Source organism: Triticum urartu, chromosome 6 (assembly GCF_003073215.2).
Source record: "Triticum urartu cultivar G1812 chromosome 6, Tu2.1, whole genome shotgun sequence".
Lineage (NCBI taxonomy): Eukaryota > Viridiplantae > Streptophyta > Magnoliopsida > Poales > Poaceae > Triticum > Triticum urartu.
The window spans coordinates 495,014,161-495,030,366 of record NC_053027.1 but is presented as its reverse complement, the minus strand read 5'-3'; the positions used below and the strand labels follow the sequence as shown (position 1 = coordinate 495,030,366).

Here is a 16,206-nt window from a genome sequence, read left to right as displayed (position 1 = left end):
CTTGTGTGGGACGAAGGACTCGTGGCGCCGTTCTTTAATAGAGTTTTAAATGTCGAGATCTATTTGGGCATTGGTGGACGATGATATGGCAGAACACATGATGGCAAATTGGCAACGAATGAACCAAGTGTGAAACAATGGCTATTTTGCGATGATGGATTTACTATCCCATGAAGCGTTCATGAGACTAGCAGTAACTTTATGGGCTACCTAGTGGGCGAGGATAAAGTCCATACACAAAGGAGTATTTCAAAGCTCACTATCTACCCTATGTTCGTTTCAAACTTCATATCAGAACTTGGAGTTGTATAACAGAAGACCGCAAATTAGCCACAACAAGTGAGGGAAGTTCGGCAGGGTTTAGATCTTATGGTGGCACCACTTGCAGGATTTGCCAAAATCCATGTTGATGCGGGCCTTGCTAGATTAGGCATTGGTGGCTCTGCGGCAGCTGTTTGCAGGGATTAAAGTGGAAATTATCTAGGCCCGTCTGCATTAGTGATCCATGGTGTTTGTGATGTGGTTACACTCAAAACAATTTCTTGCAGGGAAGCATTATCTTTCGCTAAGAATCTTTTTCTCAATGACACTATGATCGCTACGGATTCAAACCAAGTTGCAAGGGGCATCCAAAAGGGAAGTTGCGGGGTGCATGGTCAAATTATTGCTGAAATCAATTTGCGAGCCTCGAATTTTAAATGTACTTTTCTTTTTTAGGGTCATGCGTCGAATAGCGAAGCCCATTCGCTTGCTAAATTTTCTCACTCATTAGCTCAGGGGCACCACATCTGGTTAGGACACCACATGACCGTATTTATATCCCAAACATTGCAAATTGAGTAATAAAGTGTTAGGATTCCTAAAAAACTCTTAAAATGCCTAAAAAGTCAAATAGTGCTAAAAGGACCATGTCGGGAAAGCCTTAAGGTCGTCTTTGAGAATCGGCTTTATTCCTTGGTGGGTCAAGGGTCGGCACGGCCCTTTTATTCACGTGTCTTGCCGGGCCAAAAAATGCTCGCGGTTTGGTCTTGAAAGCACAGTCTATATGCCCAGGTATGTTTGTGCCAAGCATTTTTTTTAACTCGGAAAGGCCCTAAAGGGCCTAGATATCTATATTATTACAAAGCTCAACAAAGATAGTACAAGTATAGGTAATGTTTCCACAAAAGGATAAATTATAGCTAATCATTGATTTTAACAAGGACCTGAACCTAAAAAACTACATTGCAATCGAGCCAAACAACACATCTGCTCAGATCAAACCTCAATGCCAACACTTGATGCATCATGGTCATCATGACTGTTGATGCATGCTCGCCATGGGCTCCAAGTTAATGTAGCTCCTACCTCCCATAGGGCTTCCTTGTCGGGAGGAATTTTGTGGCCGTCATTCGGCCAGAAAAGGCAGAGACTCAACAGAGACCGGCGACCTCCAAGCAGTGTAGCTCCTCCAAGAAATCCACCTGTGCTGATCTGCTCCACCCGATCCGCAAGCTCCAAGATCCTCTTCCTTGTCGTATCTTCATACACTGCCTTGGTGACCTCGAGAGTCGAGAAAAAGGGTAGGGGATTTCTCTAGATCGGGGAACTCGAGCTTATTGAGGGGCACGCTGACGAAGAATAGTCCAGTAGCAGCCATCACATCGACACCACTATCAGGATGAACGTCGCCGCTAGCCACCAAGTGTTGCTCGAGAACACCGGTAGGGCACTCCTCAACGACAGAAACACTCGACTGCCCGAGGGAAGCACTAAACCTAACTCTACAACACATAGGGATGCACCAGTCACCTTGCCCATCTCCCTTCCAGCCAACGTGTCCGACAGAGGGGATCAGGCATCACGCCTGCCCAAGCTTTCTCTCTCTCTCATGATGGATCGATCGACTCCCAACAGGGCAAAGAAGAAGGGAAATGAGCAAATAGCCTCCCAGCACCATTGGTGCCCGATACTGTTGGGGAACGTAGTAATTTCAAAAAAATTCCTATGCACAGGCAAGATCATGGTGATGCATAGCAACGAGAGGGGAGAGTGTGATCTACGTACCCTTGTAGACCGACAGCGGAAGCGTTAGCACAACACGGTTGATGTAGTCGTACGTCTTCACAGCCCGACCGATCAAGCACCGAAACTACGGCACCTCCGAGTTCTAGCACACGTTCAGCTCGATGACGATCCCCAGACTCATATCCAGCAAAGTGTCGAGGAAGAGTTCCGTCAGCACGACGGCGTGGTGACGATCTTGATGTTCTACCGTCGCAGGGCTTCGCCTAAGCACCGCTACAATATTATCGAGGATTATGGTGGAAGGGGGCACCGCACACGGCTAAGAATATGATCATGTGGATCAACTTGTGTGTCTAGGGGTGCCCCCTGCCCCCGTATATAAAGGATCAAGGGGGGGTGCGGCCGGCCAGGAGGAGGGCGTGCCAGGAGGAGTCCTACTCCCACCGGGAGTAGGATTCCCCCCCTTTCCTAGTTGGAATAGGATTCGGGAGGGGGAAAGAGGAGAGAGAGAAGCAAGAGGGGGGGCGCCGCCCCCCTCTCCTTGTCCTATTCGGACTAGGGGGGAGGGGCGCGCAGCCCAGCCTTGGCCACCTCTCCTCTCTTCCACTAAAGCTCACTAAGGCCCATATACCTCCCGGGGGGTTTCGGTAACCTCCCGGTACTCCGGTAAAATCCCGATTTCACCCGGAACACTTCCGATATCCAAATATAGGCTTCCAATATATCAATCTTTATGTCTCGACCATTTCGAGACTCCTCGTCATGTCCGTGATCACATCCGGGACTCCGAACAAACTTCGGTACATCAAAATGCATAAACTCATAATATAACTGTCATCGAAACCTTAAGCGTGCGGACCCTATGGGTTCGAGAACAATGTAGACATGACCGAGACACGTCTCCGGTCAATAACCAATAGCGGAACCTGGATGCTCATATTGGCTCCCACATATTCTACGAAGATCTTTATCGGTCAGACCGCATAACAACATACGTTGTTCCCTTTGTCATCGGTATGTTATTTGCCCGAGATTCGATCGTCGGTATCTCAATACCTAGTTCAATCTCGTTACCGGCAAGTCTCTTTACTCGTTTCGTAATACATCATCTCGCAACTAACTCATTAGTTGCAATGCTTGCAAGGCTTATGTGATGTGCATTACCGAGAGGGCCCAGAGATACCTCTCCGACAATCGGAGTGACAAATCCTAATCTCGAAATATGCCAACCCAACATTTACCTTTGGAGACACCTGTAGAGCTCCTTTATAATCACCCAGTTACGTTGTGACGTTTGGTAGCACACAAAGTGTTCCTCCGGCAAACGGGAGTTGCATAATCTCATAGTCATAGGAACATGTATAAGTCATGAAGAAAGCAATAGCAACATACTAAACGATCGGGTGCTAAGCTAATGGAATGGGTCATGTCAATCACATCATTTCCTAATAATGTGATCCCGTTAATCAAATGACAACACATGTCTATGGTTAGGAAACATAACCATCTTTGATTAACGAGCTAGTCAAGTAGAGGCATACTAGTGACGTTTAGTTTGTCTATGTATTCACACAAGTATTATGTTTCCGGATAATACAATTCTAGCATGAATAATAAACATTTATCATGAAATAAGGAAATAAATAATAACTTTATTATTGCCTCTAGGGCATATTTCCTTCAGATACGCCGGGAGGATACCGTATGAACTGGATCTAGTTTTTTAAAACCTCCATTTTATTAATAATATGCAATGGTAGTACAAAGAACACCAAAAGTAGCAAGAATTACAATCAAGTCCATGGAGCACCTAGCGGTGCCTACAAGCACGTGAGCGCAAGTCCTTCCTCAGCGAAGCCTTGCCAACCTTGTTGTAGTAGCCAACCGGGAAGTCATCGTGCTAAGGTCCTAAAGGACCAGTGCACTAGAAGAGCAACCGTCACTCACGATGAGAAGCGTAAACCAAAAGGGTCATACATGTAGAAAACACCAACGAAACGAGGATTGATCGAATCTGGAGGGATCCACCGGAGACAAACGCCAACCGAATCCAAGAAGACTTGCTAGAGACACACCTCCACATGCCCTTCGTCAGTGCTAGTCGCATCGTCCAAGAGAGGATAGGGCAAGTGGGGCATTATTCTGACTTTCGTACACCATCGCCCAACCAACACTAAAGCCACCTAAAACAAGAGATCCCTCCCACCAGGAAGGGGAGGGGGTCTCCAGCACCTCCAACACAAAAGTGCCCGTGGAGCCTGGGTGACGGACGAGGAAGGCAAAAACCCTAAAGTTTCTTCGAGTCACATATGGAGAAAAAGATTCATTAGTTTGTGTTTGTATTGGCGCTCCAAGCTTTAATTTTAACGTTAAATTTGTCTTAAAATCAACATATACTCATACAATATGTATAAAAAACAATTCAAATCACCGGACCAAAAACAATGTAGTATCGCCTGCCTCCATCATGTGCCACGCATCCCCGTGCCTCCTCCCGCACCGCGTGCCTTATTTTCAAAAATATCTCAACATATCCCGTCCCCTCCCTATCATCTCTCCCCCTCGTCGCTCCCTCATTCCCCCGCCCGCCAATGTATGCTTGTTGCCGCCGCCACATGCCATTGTTGAAAGTGATAATGTAGCCCGCCACACCCACCATTGGTGAAAGCATGTGCCTATTGCAACCCCACACATGCAGACGCACCCGCTGAACCATTGTTGTTGTAAGGGCCGTTGAGGTGTTACGAGGGTTGGGGCACTGGATGCAGCTAGGAACCTAGAACTACTGTGTTACAGGAGCAACGCCACTATCCGTGCAGTTGTTGAAACCCTCGATGCGGTAGTGACCCGTGCTACAACAGAAGGAGAGCCACTCTACAAGGATGCCCGCTGCCACCATCATCGTTGTTGCAAATCTTCGTCTACAGCAGCCACCATTGCTGCAAGTCGGGAGGCAAGTTGTGCAACGCTAACAATTGTTGCAAAGCATGCGTCGGTAGATGCTGGGGGCGGGCACCGGTGCTGCAAGGCCAGGGCACCGCCGACCATGCTATTCCAAAGTAGCTGCTCAAGAGTGCTGCAATGACAACGGCTCGCTGCCATGCGGGTGGCTGGAGATGGTGCTGCAGGCCGGGGTGCCCACGCTGCGAGCAACGAGACGAGGGGCACTGCTGCCAAGTGGAGACGGGCTGCTACAAGGGGCGAGAGATGGTGTTGTGTACTTGTGTGGGCAGACCGGTACTGCAAGGCGCCGTCTCGCTCCTGCGAGACCGCATGGTCTTCCGACGGTGCTGCAGGGCGAGTCGGCGGTGCTACCATGATTTTTTTGGGTGCGTTTGGGAGACGAGGAAGATGATGCTGCTGCCATCGATCGAACGGCTATGCACTCGGGATCTCGAGCTGACCAACCCCCCTTGAAATAAGTGGGCTTGCATGTATCTACACTACTTATAAAAGATCAAACAAAATCTTATCTAAAGACACCCCACAAAATATACGCAGATCAATTACCACCGTGTGATTAGGCCCACTAAGTTAATCTAACAGCTAGCCTTAATCTAATCCTATTTGTATGTGCGTTTAGCAATTTTAATTGACTGACCGTACTCCACCAAAACACCCCACGTATGCCCCGCATTGGCAACTCCTACAATCACGCAACGCATGCAATCCAAATTGCCACCGGTTATCTCTTCCTTAATTAGCGCCACCTCTCAATCTAATTAATCCCGTACGAAACCTCCAACCAAAAGAGAGAAAATTCCAAAGAGCATGCAAGCCGCCAGCCAATGCATGCGAGACGTTGCCGCCGTTAAGCAAGGACTCCATCGTTGAGGAACCCGAAGTAACGCACGAGGGAGGGAGAACAAGGCCTGCAAAGGAGAGGCCGCGCCCAGGGCGGCGGTGTGCTTGCCCGACAACATGCACGTGGGCCCGACCCTGTTCGGCAGCGGCGGCGGTGCGCTAGCCTGGCAACATGCATGCCGCCCCACCCTGTCCGGCGCCGGTGGCGCATGCACCCAAGGATCTAGGGGCGAATGCCCCCAGGAGGAGACACGTCATGATGTGAGTGTCGAAGAGATCAAAAGGATGCGCCGGCGGGCTCGCCGACGACGCTCGTGCCTTGGCCCTGTCCAGCGGAGGAGTATGCGCATGGGAGACACATGAAGAGCTCACATACGGCCGGATGATAGAGCCACCCGCGTACGCTGGCAAGACGAACGTGCTCTCTCCCGGAACCGGAACTCATGTACAAGAAGTAGCGGTCACGACAGCACGCGAGCCACCACCGGGGACGCGCGAGGAGGAGTTGTGCCTTCTTCAGGGCACTCATGTGTCGTCGCCCACTGCTTCACTCGACGTGCTACACGTTTTGGCCCCGATTCGCCGCTGCCTCGCCATCCCCGCACAATGCATCATCTTCCCACATCTCACCCGCCGGACCTCACCCCCACCACGCCGGACGGCCTTGCCTCCTCTCTGGTGTAAGTGATTCCTTATATTCTCGCCTCTGCAACTTCTGGGTTTGGCATTATCAACAAAAGAAATCTGCAAATTATCATGCATCTCTGCCTCCTTTTGTAAGAGGTGTCTCAAATCCTAACCTCATTTGCATTATCCTATTTTTCATTACAGCACGAACACGAGATTCAAACGCTCAGGTTCATGATGCATCAATGGGTGAGTTTTGAATTTTGTTCAATATGAAAGAATATTGGTTTTCTCCTTTTGTTCTTATTTTGCACCATCCATCATCCTTATAAGCATTTGCTCGACAACATGGTGGTTGTGCATGCTTACAATGGCAGAGTGATAGCAAGGAATCCGAATGTCACCCCTCTTTCTCACTTCGGTTTTCTGATGTATTTTGTTCTACATGCTGGCCAATTGTTATTTCTGGAGTACTTCATCTATGTGTGTTTTTGTAGGAATATTCCATGTGTGATTGCTACCAGCTCTACTGAAAATCAAAAGTCTCCTATATTATTGCCACTTTAGTGTAAGGATTTAGATTATGTTCCTTGTACGCGCATTTGTTCTTCAGATGTTAATAATTAGTGATATTCCTGCTATTTAACAGGTTACTCCTGGCACTGTGATGCATGAGTGTTGGCAACTATAATTCGGTCAGTGTCTACTATGCAAGAATTAACTACAAGAATTGTTTTGTACTTACTATCAGCATCTCACCACAGGTAACGTCTTTTGTAGAGCAGAACTCACACTTATTTTCTAATACCTGGATATTGTGTACAACCCTTCAATATCTCGACTTATTGTTTTCACTCATGTTTGAACTGTAGACCATGCATTTTTTTATAAAAAATAAGCAGAATTAAATCTTTTCCGGTGGAAATGGTTGGCTCATTTAATCAGCTATCATGCACTCATTGTGTGTGATTTGAATATGTTGATTTAATCGACAATAAAAATTGTATTGCTTCGTTTCTATATTCCCTTCCAGGTGTATTTTACACGTTATCAACTTGGAATAGATGACCTCTCACAATCGAATTTGAAGTTACTCTTCCTCGCTTTTTTTGAAGTTACTTTACGAAATTCATAACATGATTGGGCATTGTTGTTTGATGCATTATGTTTCATTTTCTCCAGCATAATATGCTCTTTATTAATTTACATTATTATTTTTGCTTGTAGTAGTTTTGTCGGCTGTATTGGACCGCATGTCCACCATTGATCTTTGTTTGAAAAACTTCTCATTGTTGCTCAACTTACATGATGATACCAAGCCGAATATGGTGTCTAGCTTTATCTTCAAGCACGGTGAGTGTCTTTAGTTTGGATCTTTCAGTTCACGCTTGTTATGGTTTACTTGTGCGGATGCAAATCAAAGTGTATCGTATGAGTCCTTTCCCCTAGCGGCGGCTAGGGTTTCCATGTCCTCTCTGGCAATCTAATCGCGAGAGAGTTTCTACCCAATATCCTCGCCTCCCCTACGTAGGGTTCCCCCTACACATCGAAGGAAGTCCCCTCGAGGCTTGCTGCGATGGAACCGGCGGCGGACGCACAGTCTGGTACGAGCGGCGGCAACGGGGCCGCCACGAGATTGGATCTAGATGAATTCATGGAGCAGTTGAATCTCGAGGATGAAGTCTTTGATGATCTGGTAATCGATGAGAACGACCAGGAGATCAATGAGAGCGTCAGATGGCTAGCCCTAGCTAGGGTTCATACGGACAAAACTTTCAGCCCGACGGCCTTCTATAGGGAGATGCGGACGGCGTGGAATCCAGCACAGCATGTGAACTTCCGCCCGGTTGGCCCGAACCTGTTCGTTGTTCAGGCCGCTTGCCTTGGCGATTGGGAACGGATGATCGATCAAGGACCATGGCTCTTCAGGAATTTCTTGGTCCTGATGTGTCCCTATGATGGTTTTACGAAGGCAGAGGAGGTGCCTATGGTGTATATGCCGGTTTGGCTCCAGATTCATAAACTTCTAGAAGGTTTCTGTAAAAAGGGCATTGTGGAACATCTGCTTAGGAACTCTGGGAAGATTTTGGAGATGAGATTAAACGGAAACACACGTGGGGACTATGTGAGAATTAGGGTTCGACATGATGTGCGTCAGCCTCTCACCAAGTTCGTCAGTATTGTTCGAGGTAAAGAGCGTCAGGTTTTCCTGGTGCATTATGAGAAGCTTGCTCGTTTCTGTAGTGTGTGTGGCATCATAGGCCATGAGTTCAAGGAGTGTGGGAACGGGATTCATGAAGAGAAAAACAAGAAGTTTGGCGCGTGGCTATATGCTGATGGCCCTAATAAACCACGACCGGATGGTGGTAATCGGGGGAGTGAGCAGAAGCCAGACTATACCCCAAGCCGTGTAAACAATCTACCTAAACAGGTGGATCCTGAAACGCTGGATACAGCCACAAGCCCGTCGAAGGCCACGAACACACTCATGCAAGTCGACCTATCTGTGCGGAAGTGACTGGCGATGGACGAGGCGGTTTAGGGGACAGGACCGGTGGGGTCCATGGTCCCCCCTGGTATCCTCACGCTGACCCATGGGAAGGGGGAGGAGGGTGATGATGTACATTCACCAACTAGCAGCTCGGGCAGTAAGCGAGCAAAAACTGTTTCGGAAGATGCTTCTGATGTTAGATCGGCAGCCTCCCTCGAGGAGGACCGCCGGGTCCAATGAGTTCGCTAGTATGGAACTGCCGGGGGGACCGCCGGATAGTTCGCGAGGTTTTGGCCCTCTGCAAAGCCAATTCCCCGGGGCTGGTCTTTCTTTCTGAAACCAGACAAGCCTCAAGCAAGATGGAGAAGATCAAGTTCAGACTGCAGATGAGAGGATTTGCAGGTGTCTCAAGTGATGGGTTGAGTGGGGGCCTAGCCCTCTATTGGGATGAAAATTTGCAAGTGACAGTTTTGGACTCGTGTGCACGGTATATAGACGTGCGTATTGAGGATGCAGCAAATGATAAAACATGGAGGACGACCTACATGTATGGAGAGCCACGGGTGGAGAATAGGCATCGTATGTGGAGTGCGTTGTCAAATTTACGTGCCATATCCACGGAGCCGTGGCTTGTGTGTGGGGATTTTAATGAAGCCATGTGGCAACATGAACACGTTTCTCGAACGCAACGATCTGAGGGTCAGATGCAGCAGTTCAGGGACTGCCTACTGGCTTGTGAGTTAATGGACTTGGTGTTCTCTGGGATCCCATATACATATGATAATGGACAAGGTGGGAATAGTACCGTCCGGGTGCGGCTGGACAGAGCCTGTGCGGATGAAGCGTGGAAGGACATGTTTCTCTTTACGCAGGTGGATCATCTGGTGGCGTCTTGCTCTGACCACTGTCCTTTGATGGTCCGGTTATCGCATGTGGAGCCGCCTAAAACCAGAGCCGCGGCTAGGTACGAGATCATGTGGGAGAGACACCCGGCACTGGCCATAGTCATTGCGGACCGGTGGGGGCAAAGCAAGCCGAGCGGAACTCTTGGTTCTGTTCGGGATGCATTGAATGAGATGATGGCGAAGCTGCGTGCGTGGAGCAGGGAAAATTTCGGTCACGTCATTTCTGAGATCGGAAAACTAAGGCGGCAGCTAGCTGACTTATAACTCCAAGATGCGGATAGATCGTTGATAAAGCAGAAAATGTACCAATTGGATGAGCTACTCTATAAAGAAGAGATGCTATGGTTACAGCGGTCACGGATCACGTGGCTTAAGGAGGGAGAGCGGAATACTGCATATTTGCATCGACGGGCGGTGTGGCGGGCGCGCCGGAACTATATCCAGCGTCTACGCAAAACAGATGGATCTTGGTGCACTGTACCGTCAGACATGGAACGCATGGCGAGTTCGTATTTCCAGGAAGTGTTCACCAAAGATCCGACACTTACACCTATGGAGGTGCTTGAAGGTATAACTCCTAAAGTGACACAGGGTATGAATGACGTGCTGTGTGCGCCGTTTTCAGAGGAGGAGGTGTCTAATGCCCTATTTCAGATTGGGCCAATCAAAGCGCCGGGCACGGATGGACTGCTGACAAGGTTCTTCCAGCGCAATTGGGCTGTGCTGAAAACGGAAATTATTGCCATTGTGCTGGATTTCTTTAAATCAGGAAATATGCCAGAGGGAGTGAATGACACAGCCATCGTCCTGATTCCAAAAGTTCCTCATCCTAAGGAACTAAAGGATTTCAGACCGATAAGTCTATGCAATGTGTTGTACAAGATCGTGTCTAAGTGCTTGGTCAATCGGTTGCGACCGTTGTTGGATGAGCTGATATCTGAGAATCAAAGCGCATTCATCCCTGGGAGGCTTATCTCAGATAACTCAATAATTGCCTTCGAGTGCATCCATCATATACAAACTATGAAACCAAACAGTCCTGCTGCTTGTGCTTACAAGTTGGATCTCTCGAAAGCATATGACCGTGTAGATTGGGAATTCTTGGAGCAAGCCCTAATAAAATGGGGGTTTTCGATGGAGTGGATAACATGGATTATGGCCTGTGTGAAGTCTGTGAAATACTCGGTTAAATTCAATGGAAAGCTACTGGAGTCATTTTCTCCCTCTCGGGGATTAAGGCAAGGTGACCCCCTGTCTCCCTTTCTCTTCCTGTTTATTGCTGATGCTCTATCCTCCTTGTTATTCAAGTCGGTGCATGAGGGAGAGTTGAAGGGGGTTTCAATCTGCCGTGGTGCTCCTGTTATCTCACATTTATTGTTCGCCGATAATACTATGTTATTGTTTGAAGCTTCGAGCCACCAAGCTACCATTGTGAAAGGTTTGTTGAACGCTTATGCCAGAGCAACGGGTCAACTTATTAACCCTGAAAAGTGTTCCATCCTTTTTTCGAACAACTGTCCCGAGGCGGTGGCGGCGGAGATGAAGGGTATTCTGGAAGTGACACAACAAGTTTTTGAACCTAAGTACCTGGGCTTACCTGTACCGGAAGGCAGAGTACATAAAGGGCAATTTGAGACCGTGCAAGATAGGCTGAGGAAAAGATTAGTGGATTGGAGTGAACAGTATGTGTTAGTCGGGAATAAGGAAATACTGATTAAGGCGGTGGCACAAGCCATTCCAACCTACGTGATGAATGTCTTCCGCCTGCCGGTATCCGTGTGTGATGACCTAACAAGGTTGATGAGGCAGTATTGGTGAGGAGTGGAGAATGGCAAGCGGAAAATGGCCTGGTTAAGCTGGGAGAAGATGATCTTACCTAAGGATATGGGGGGCATGGGGTTTCGGGACATGCGCGCCTTCAACCAAGCGTTGCTTGCAAAGCAAGCTTGGAGACTACTTCAGACCCCAGACAGCCTATGTGCTCGCCTGCTTCGGGCGAAATACTACCCCAACGGCAATCTTTTGGACACGGTGTTCCCGTCCAGCTCCTCTGCGGTTTGGAAAGGAATCACTCATGGCCTTGAACTGTTGAAGAAAGGCTTGATTTGGAGAGTTGGAAACGGTACTATGATCAGAACTTGGAGGGACCCGTGGATCCCCAGGAGGAACGACTTCAGACCAATAACCCCAAAAATAAATTGCAGATTCAACTGGGTGGCTGATTTCTTGGAGGAATCTGGAGCATGGAATGTTAATAGATTGAGGCAGTACTTTTGGGATATGGACGTCGCTGAAATTCTGAAGATCCGGACTTCACCCAGAGGAGAGCAAGATTTTCTGGCTTGGTTCCCGGAAAGAAGTGGCGGCTTTACGGTTAAAAGCGCTTACTGGCTCGCTACATCCGATGGGCAAGCAGGCCTGGGGTCATCAAGTTTGGCTCCGGGAGGACATCGGGTGATTTGGCGACGTATTTGGCATGCCAAGTTGCCCCTGAAGATGCGTATTCTAGCATGGAAAGTGGTGGTCGGGGCTTTAGCCACTAACGCATGCAAGAAATACAGACACATAGCTACCAGGGATACTTGTCCGCTGTGTGGCTCAAAAGAGGAATCAAGTTTCCATGCTCTCATCACATGTGATCATGCGCAAGTGCTATGGAATCATATGCGCCAGGTTTGGCCTTTGCCAGACAATCAAATGTTGAAGGACACCGGGAAGGATTGGCTCCTGAACGTACTGATGAACTGTGATGATGCTATGCGGGACTGCACAATCATGCTCTTGTGGAGGATTTGGTCGCTACGCAATGATCTTACCCACGCTAAGTCTATTCCAACGACAGCGGTGACGGCAGATTATCTTCAGAGCTACATGTCCTCACTTCAACTAGCCAGAAGGTATACTACAGAGGATATAATCAAGGGCAAGATGTCTACGTTCGTTGTTGAGCTAGTTAAGGCGCGTGTACATGCCCCGGTGCTGCCTTGGCCAAAACCCTCCCCTGGTCATACCGCACTGGCGGTAGATGGTGCGTTCTCGGAGGCAGGTGGTTCAGCAGCGGCGGGGATGGTGCTGAGGCGAAGTGACGGTAGCGTCATCTTTGCGGCGTATCGATGTATCTTTAACTGCAACGACGCCCTAGAAGCGGAACCGCATGCTTTAATGCAAGGGATGGCACTTGCTACTGAGCACGTGGATGGGCCTATTATTATCCAAACTGATTCGTCAGAAACTCTCATGGCGTTGAAGAGGGACAATCTTCGATACTCCGCTTATGGACATTTGGTAGCTGAGATTAAGAGGCACGTGGGTGTAAGAGAATTTATTCCGTCGAAAATCAAGCGTGAATAAAACAGGGTAGCAGATCGATTGGCTTCATATAGTCGTATGGAGAGTATCACTGTTGTATGGCTAGGTAGAGGTCCACCTTGTGTGGAGGAACTTTTGCCTCTTAATTGTAACCCTGTGATCTTGAAATAAAATCTCTTTTACCCATGCAAAAAAAAAAATTAAAATGTATCGTGCGTTGCACGTACAAACTTACTAATAGCCTAAAATGAGGCAACTGGATGGCGGCCGCAGGCACAGATCTCGCCACCGGATCAAGTGCGTGCCACCGTGGTACACGATCGATTATCATTGTTCCATTATGCGTTAAGCTTAGTCTAGTCACTGACCTTCTGACAGATACTTCACTACTGTACTCGCGGGAACAGTTAGCACAGACAAATAGCACGGGCCCGGCGGCGTTGCAAACAAAAAGAAAAACGAAACCAAGAGCGGCACATGACGAACAGCTATCCTACCAGCTCATCCGCTGACCTTTAGCTAGCTCTATAAGTACCTGCCACGGTGTATGCCAAGAAGCATCACATATCAGAAGCCAAACCCATGGGTTCAGAGCAGCAGCTGATGGAGACCGCCAAGGTCGACCTCCGCGGACTGGAGCCTGGCGGGCCAGGCTGGGGGGAAGCTCGGGACGCGGTGACCGCGTCCATGCTGGCGCACGGCTTCGTCGTCGTCGCGCACGGCGCGCTCGGCCCGGAGCTCCGGCAGGCGCTGTTCGGCCGCGCCATGCCGGAGATCTTCGCGCTCCCGGTGGAGGCCAAGCAGCGGAACGTCTCCGCCGTGGGGCCGTTCACGGGATACATCTCGAACATCCCCGGCATGAACTGGGAGAGCCTGTGCCTCTCCGACGTCACCGACGCCGACCGCGTCCGTGACTTCGCCGACCTCCTCTGGCCGCAGGCGAACCCTGCCTTCTGGTAACCATGGTCACCTTTTTTCTAGAATGATGGCTCACTGCTGAGGCTACCATCATTGCTCCGCCGCGCAGTTGTCGCCGATCCATTTTGACCTTCTCACCGTGTCCGCCGTCCATGTGCAGCGACACAGTTGTGTCGGCAGCCAAGAACGTGTTTGAACTCCAGCGGACGGTGGAGAAGATGGTCCTGGAGGGCCTCGGCGTCCAGGAGGAGCGCATCGACGCGCACTTCGCCGCGCTGGCCCACTCCGCCCGGCTGTCGCGCTACGGCGTCCCGCCCGATTCGGAGACCTGCATGTCCCTGCAGGCGCACTGCGACGACAGCGTGACCACCACGATCGTGCAGCACGGGGTGGAAGGCCTGGAGGTGCAGGCCAAGGACGGGAGCTGGCTCGCCGTGCCGCCTGATCCGGCAACGTTCACCTTCGTGGCCGGGGAGTTGTTGACGGTAAGAGGCACGCGCGCCGTTTCTCTATCATGTCTGATCGTGTGCACGCGCGCATCTCCAGTTCTGACGCCACAGGGATGCCACCGCCGTATATGTCGCAGGTCGTGACCAACGGAAGGGTGCCGCCGTGCCTCCACCGTGTCAGGACGCCGAGCAACCGTGAGCGCCTGGCAGTGCTGTTCGTCTGCCGAGGGAAGGACGGCGTCGTACTGAGCGCGATGGACGAGCTCGTGGACAAAGACCACCCTCTGGTGTACCGACCGTGTAAGAACGACGAGTATACCAAGTTCCGGCACTCGGAAGAAGGGCGCAAATTCAGTGATCCACTGAAGACTTTCTGTGGTGTGGAGAAGGATGGATCACCCATGGAATGATCGAGGCCACGAATCAATTTCACTTCGCCTCACCACTCTAGTGAGGTAGCCTGTTAGACGGGTAATCAGCCAAGGAAAGGGCATTTATCTTTGAGTGTAAAGTTGGTCAAAACCTGCAGCCACATTTAAGACACAAATGTATCCCATTTAAGAAATTTAATCAGTGACACAAAGCACTTATTTTACCAATTACTCCCTCCATAAAGTAGCGATCTAAACGCTTTTATATTTCTTTATGAAGGAAGTACATTTTTGTGAAAAATAACATCAAAGCTTTATTAGGTAATGGTAATGTTCATAGGTACAAGAATTGGATGGGGGGAGACCCAACCACACATGTTGGCTTGATATGGTAGCATGCCTATACCTAACATAGTAGCATGCTTAGCGAGATTATGAGCTTCAATATTGAAGTTTCCGTGCTCGTGCATAAAATTGCAGGACGGAAAACCAATCTTCCGGTTTGCATTCTTCCTGATGACAGCACTATAAGGCTGATTGTAATGGGGAGTATCATATACTAGTATCATGCATATGATACTAGTGTATGATACTACCTCTCTAATGCATAGTATCATATATTAGTATCATGTAGTACTCTATTTATTGCCATGTATGACACAAAGTAGCATAGCATTTATTATGATACGGTATCATGATATGATACTCCACCATCTCTTTCTTCATTTAATGCTATGACACCTTATCAAAATTGTCTAGTTGGTATGCATGATACTAGCTATGATACTACCATTACGACCAGCCTAAGGGCAACGAGTTCCTTCTTCAATAACTTCTACCAAGCCTTTGCAATCGGTGCTGATGTGAATGTTCCTCAGGACAAGATCATATGCGAATGACATAGCTTCCCTACAAGCAAGAGCTTCGAGTAGAGTGGAATCCGTCGTACCTTCAAAAATAATCGCTGGGGATCCAAGATATGCACATGCTAATCTCTGCAGATCGCCACTGTTGGGTTATGGCGCCATCCATGTTGCTTGATATGGCGCCATCCATGTTAATTTTCATATAGTTGTCTAGAGGGAGGAGGCAGTAGGGTGCAGCTTCAACTCTGCCTCTAGCAGTACTATGCATTTTTGTCATAGGTTTTGATAAAGCTTGAACATCATTAATGTAAGAATCGATAAAAAAATTGATGGGGGCTCTGAAAAAAATGCATTCATGGATATCCTTCCTCCCCGCTTATCAAATCGCCCATAAGGTGACAACCAGCCTGGTGAAGCGTCCATGAGATAGTGTTTCATGCATCTCAAAGATCCAATTTC

General features: G+C 48.8%; 1 protein-coding gene across 1 annotated transcript; it reads left to right on the top strand.

Annotated features, from left to right (window-relative positions):
- The first annotated feature begins 13,721 nt into the window (after nucleotides 1-13,721).
- Nucleotides 13,722-15,109, top strand: LOC125512510 (probable 2-oxoglutarate-dependent dioxygenase AOP1). Its single transcript, XM_048677606.1, has 3 exons — nucleotides 13,722-14,099; nucleotides 14,222-14,546; nucleotides 14,648-15,109. The coding sequence occupies exons 1-3, from the start codon at nucleotides 13,726-13,728 to the stop codon at nucleotides 14,918-14,920; spliced, it is 972 nt and encodes a 323-aa protein (XP_048533563.1). The 5' UTR covers nucleotides 13,722-13,725; the 3' UTR covers nucleotides 14,921-15,109.
- Nucleotides 15,110-16,206: the final 1,097 nt, after the last annotated feature.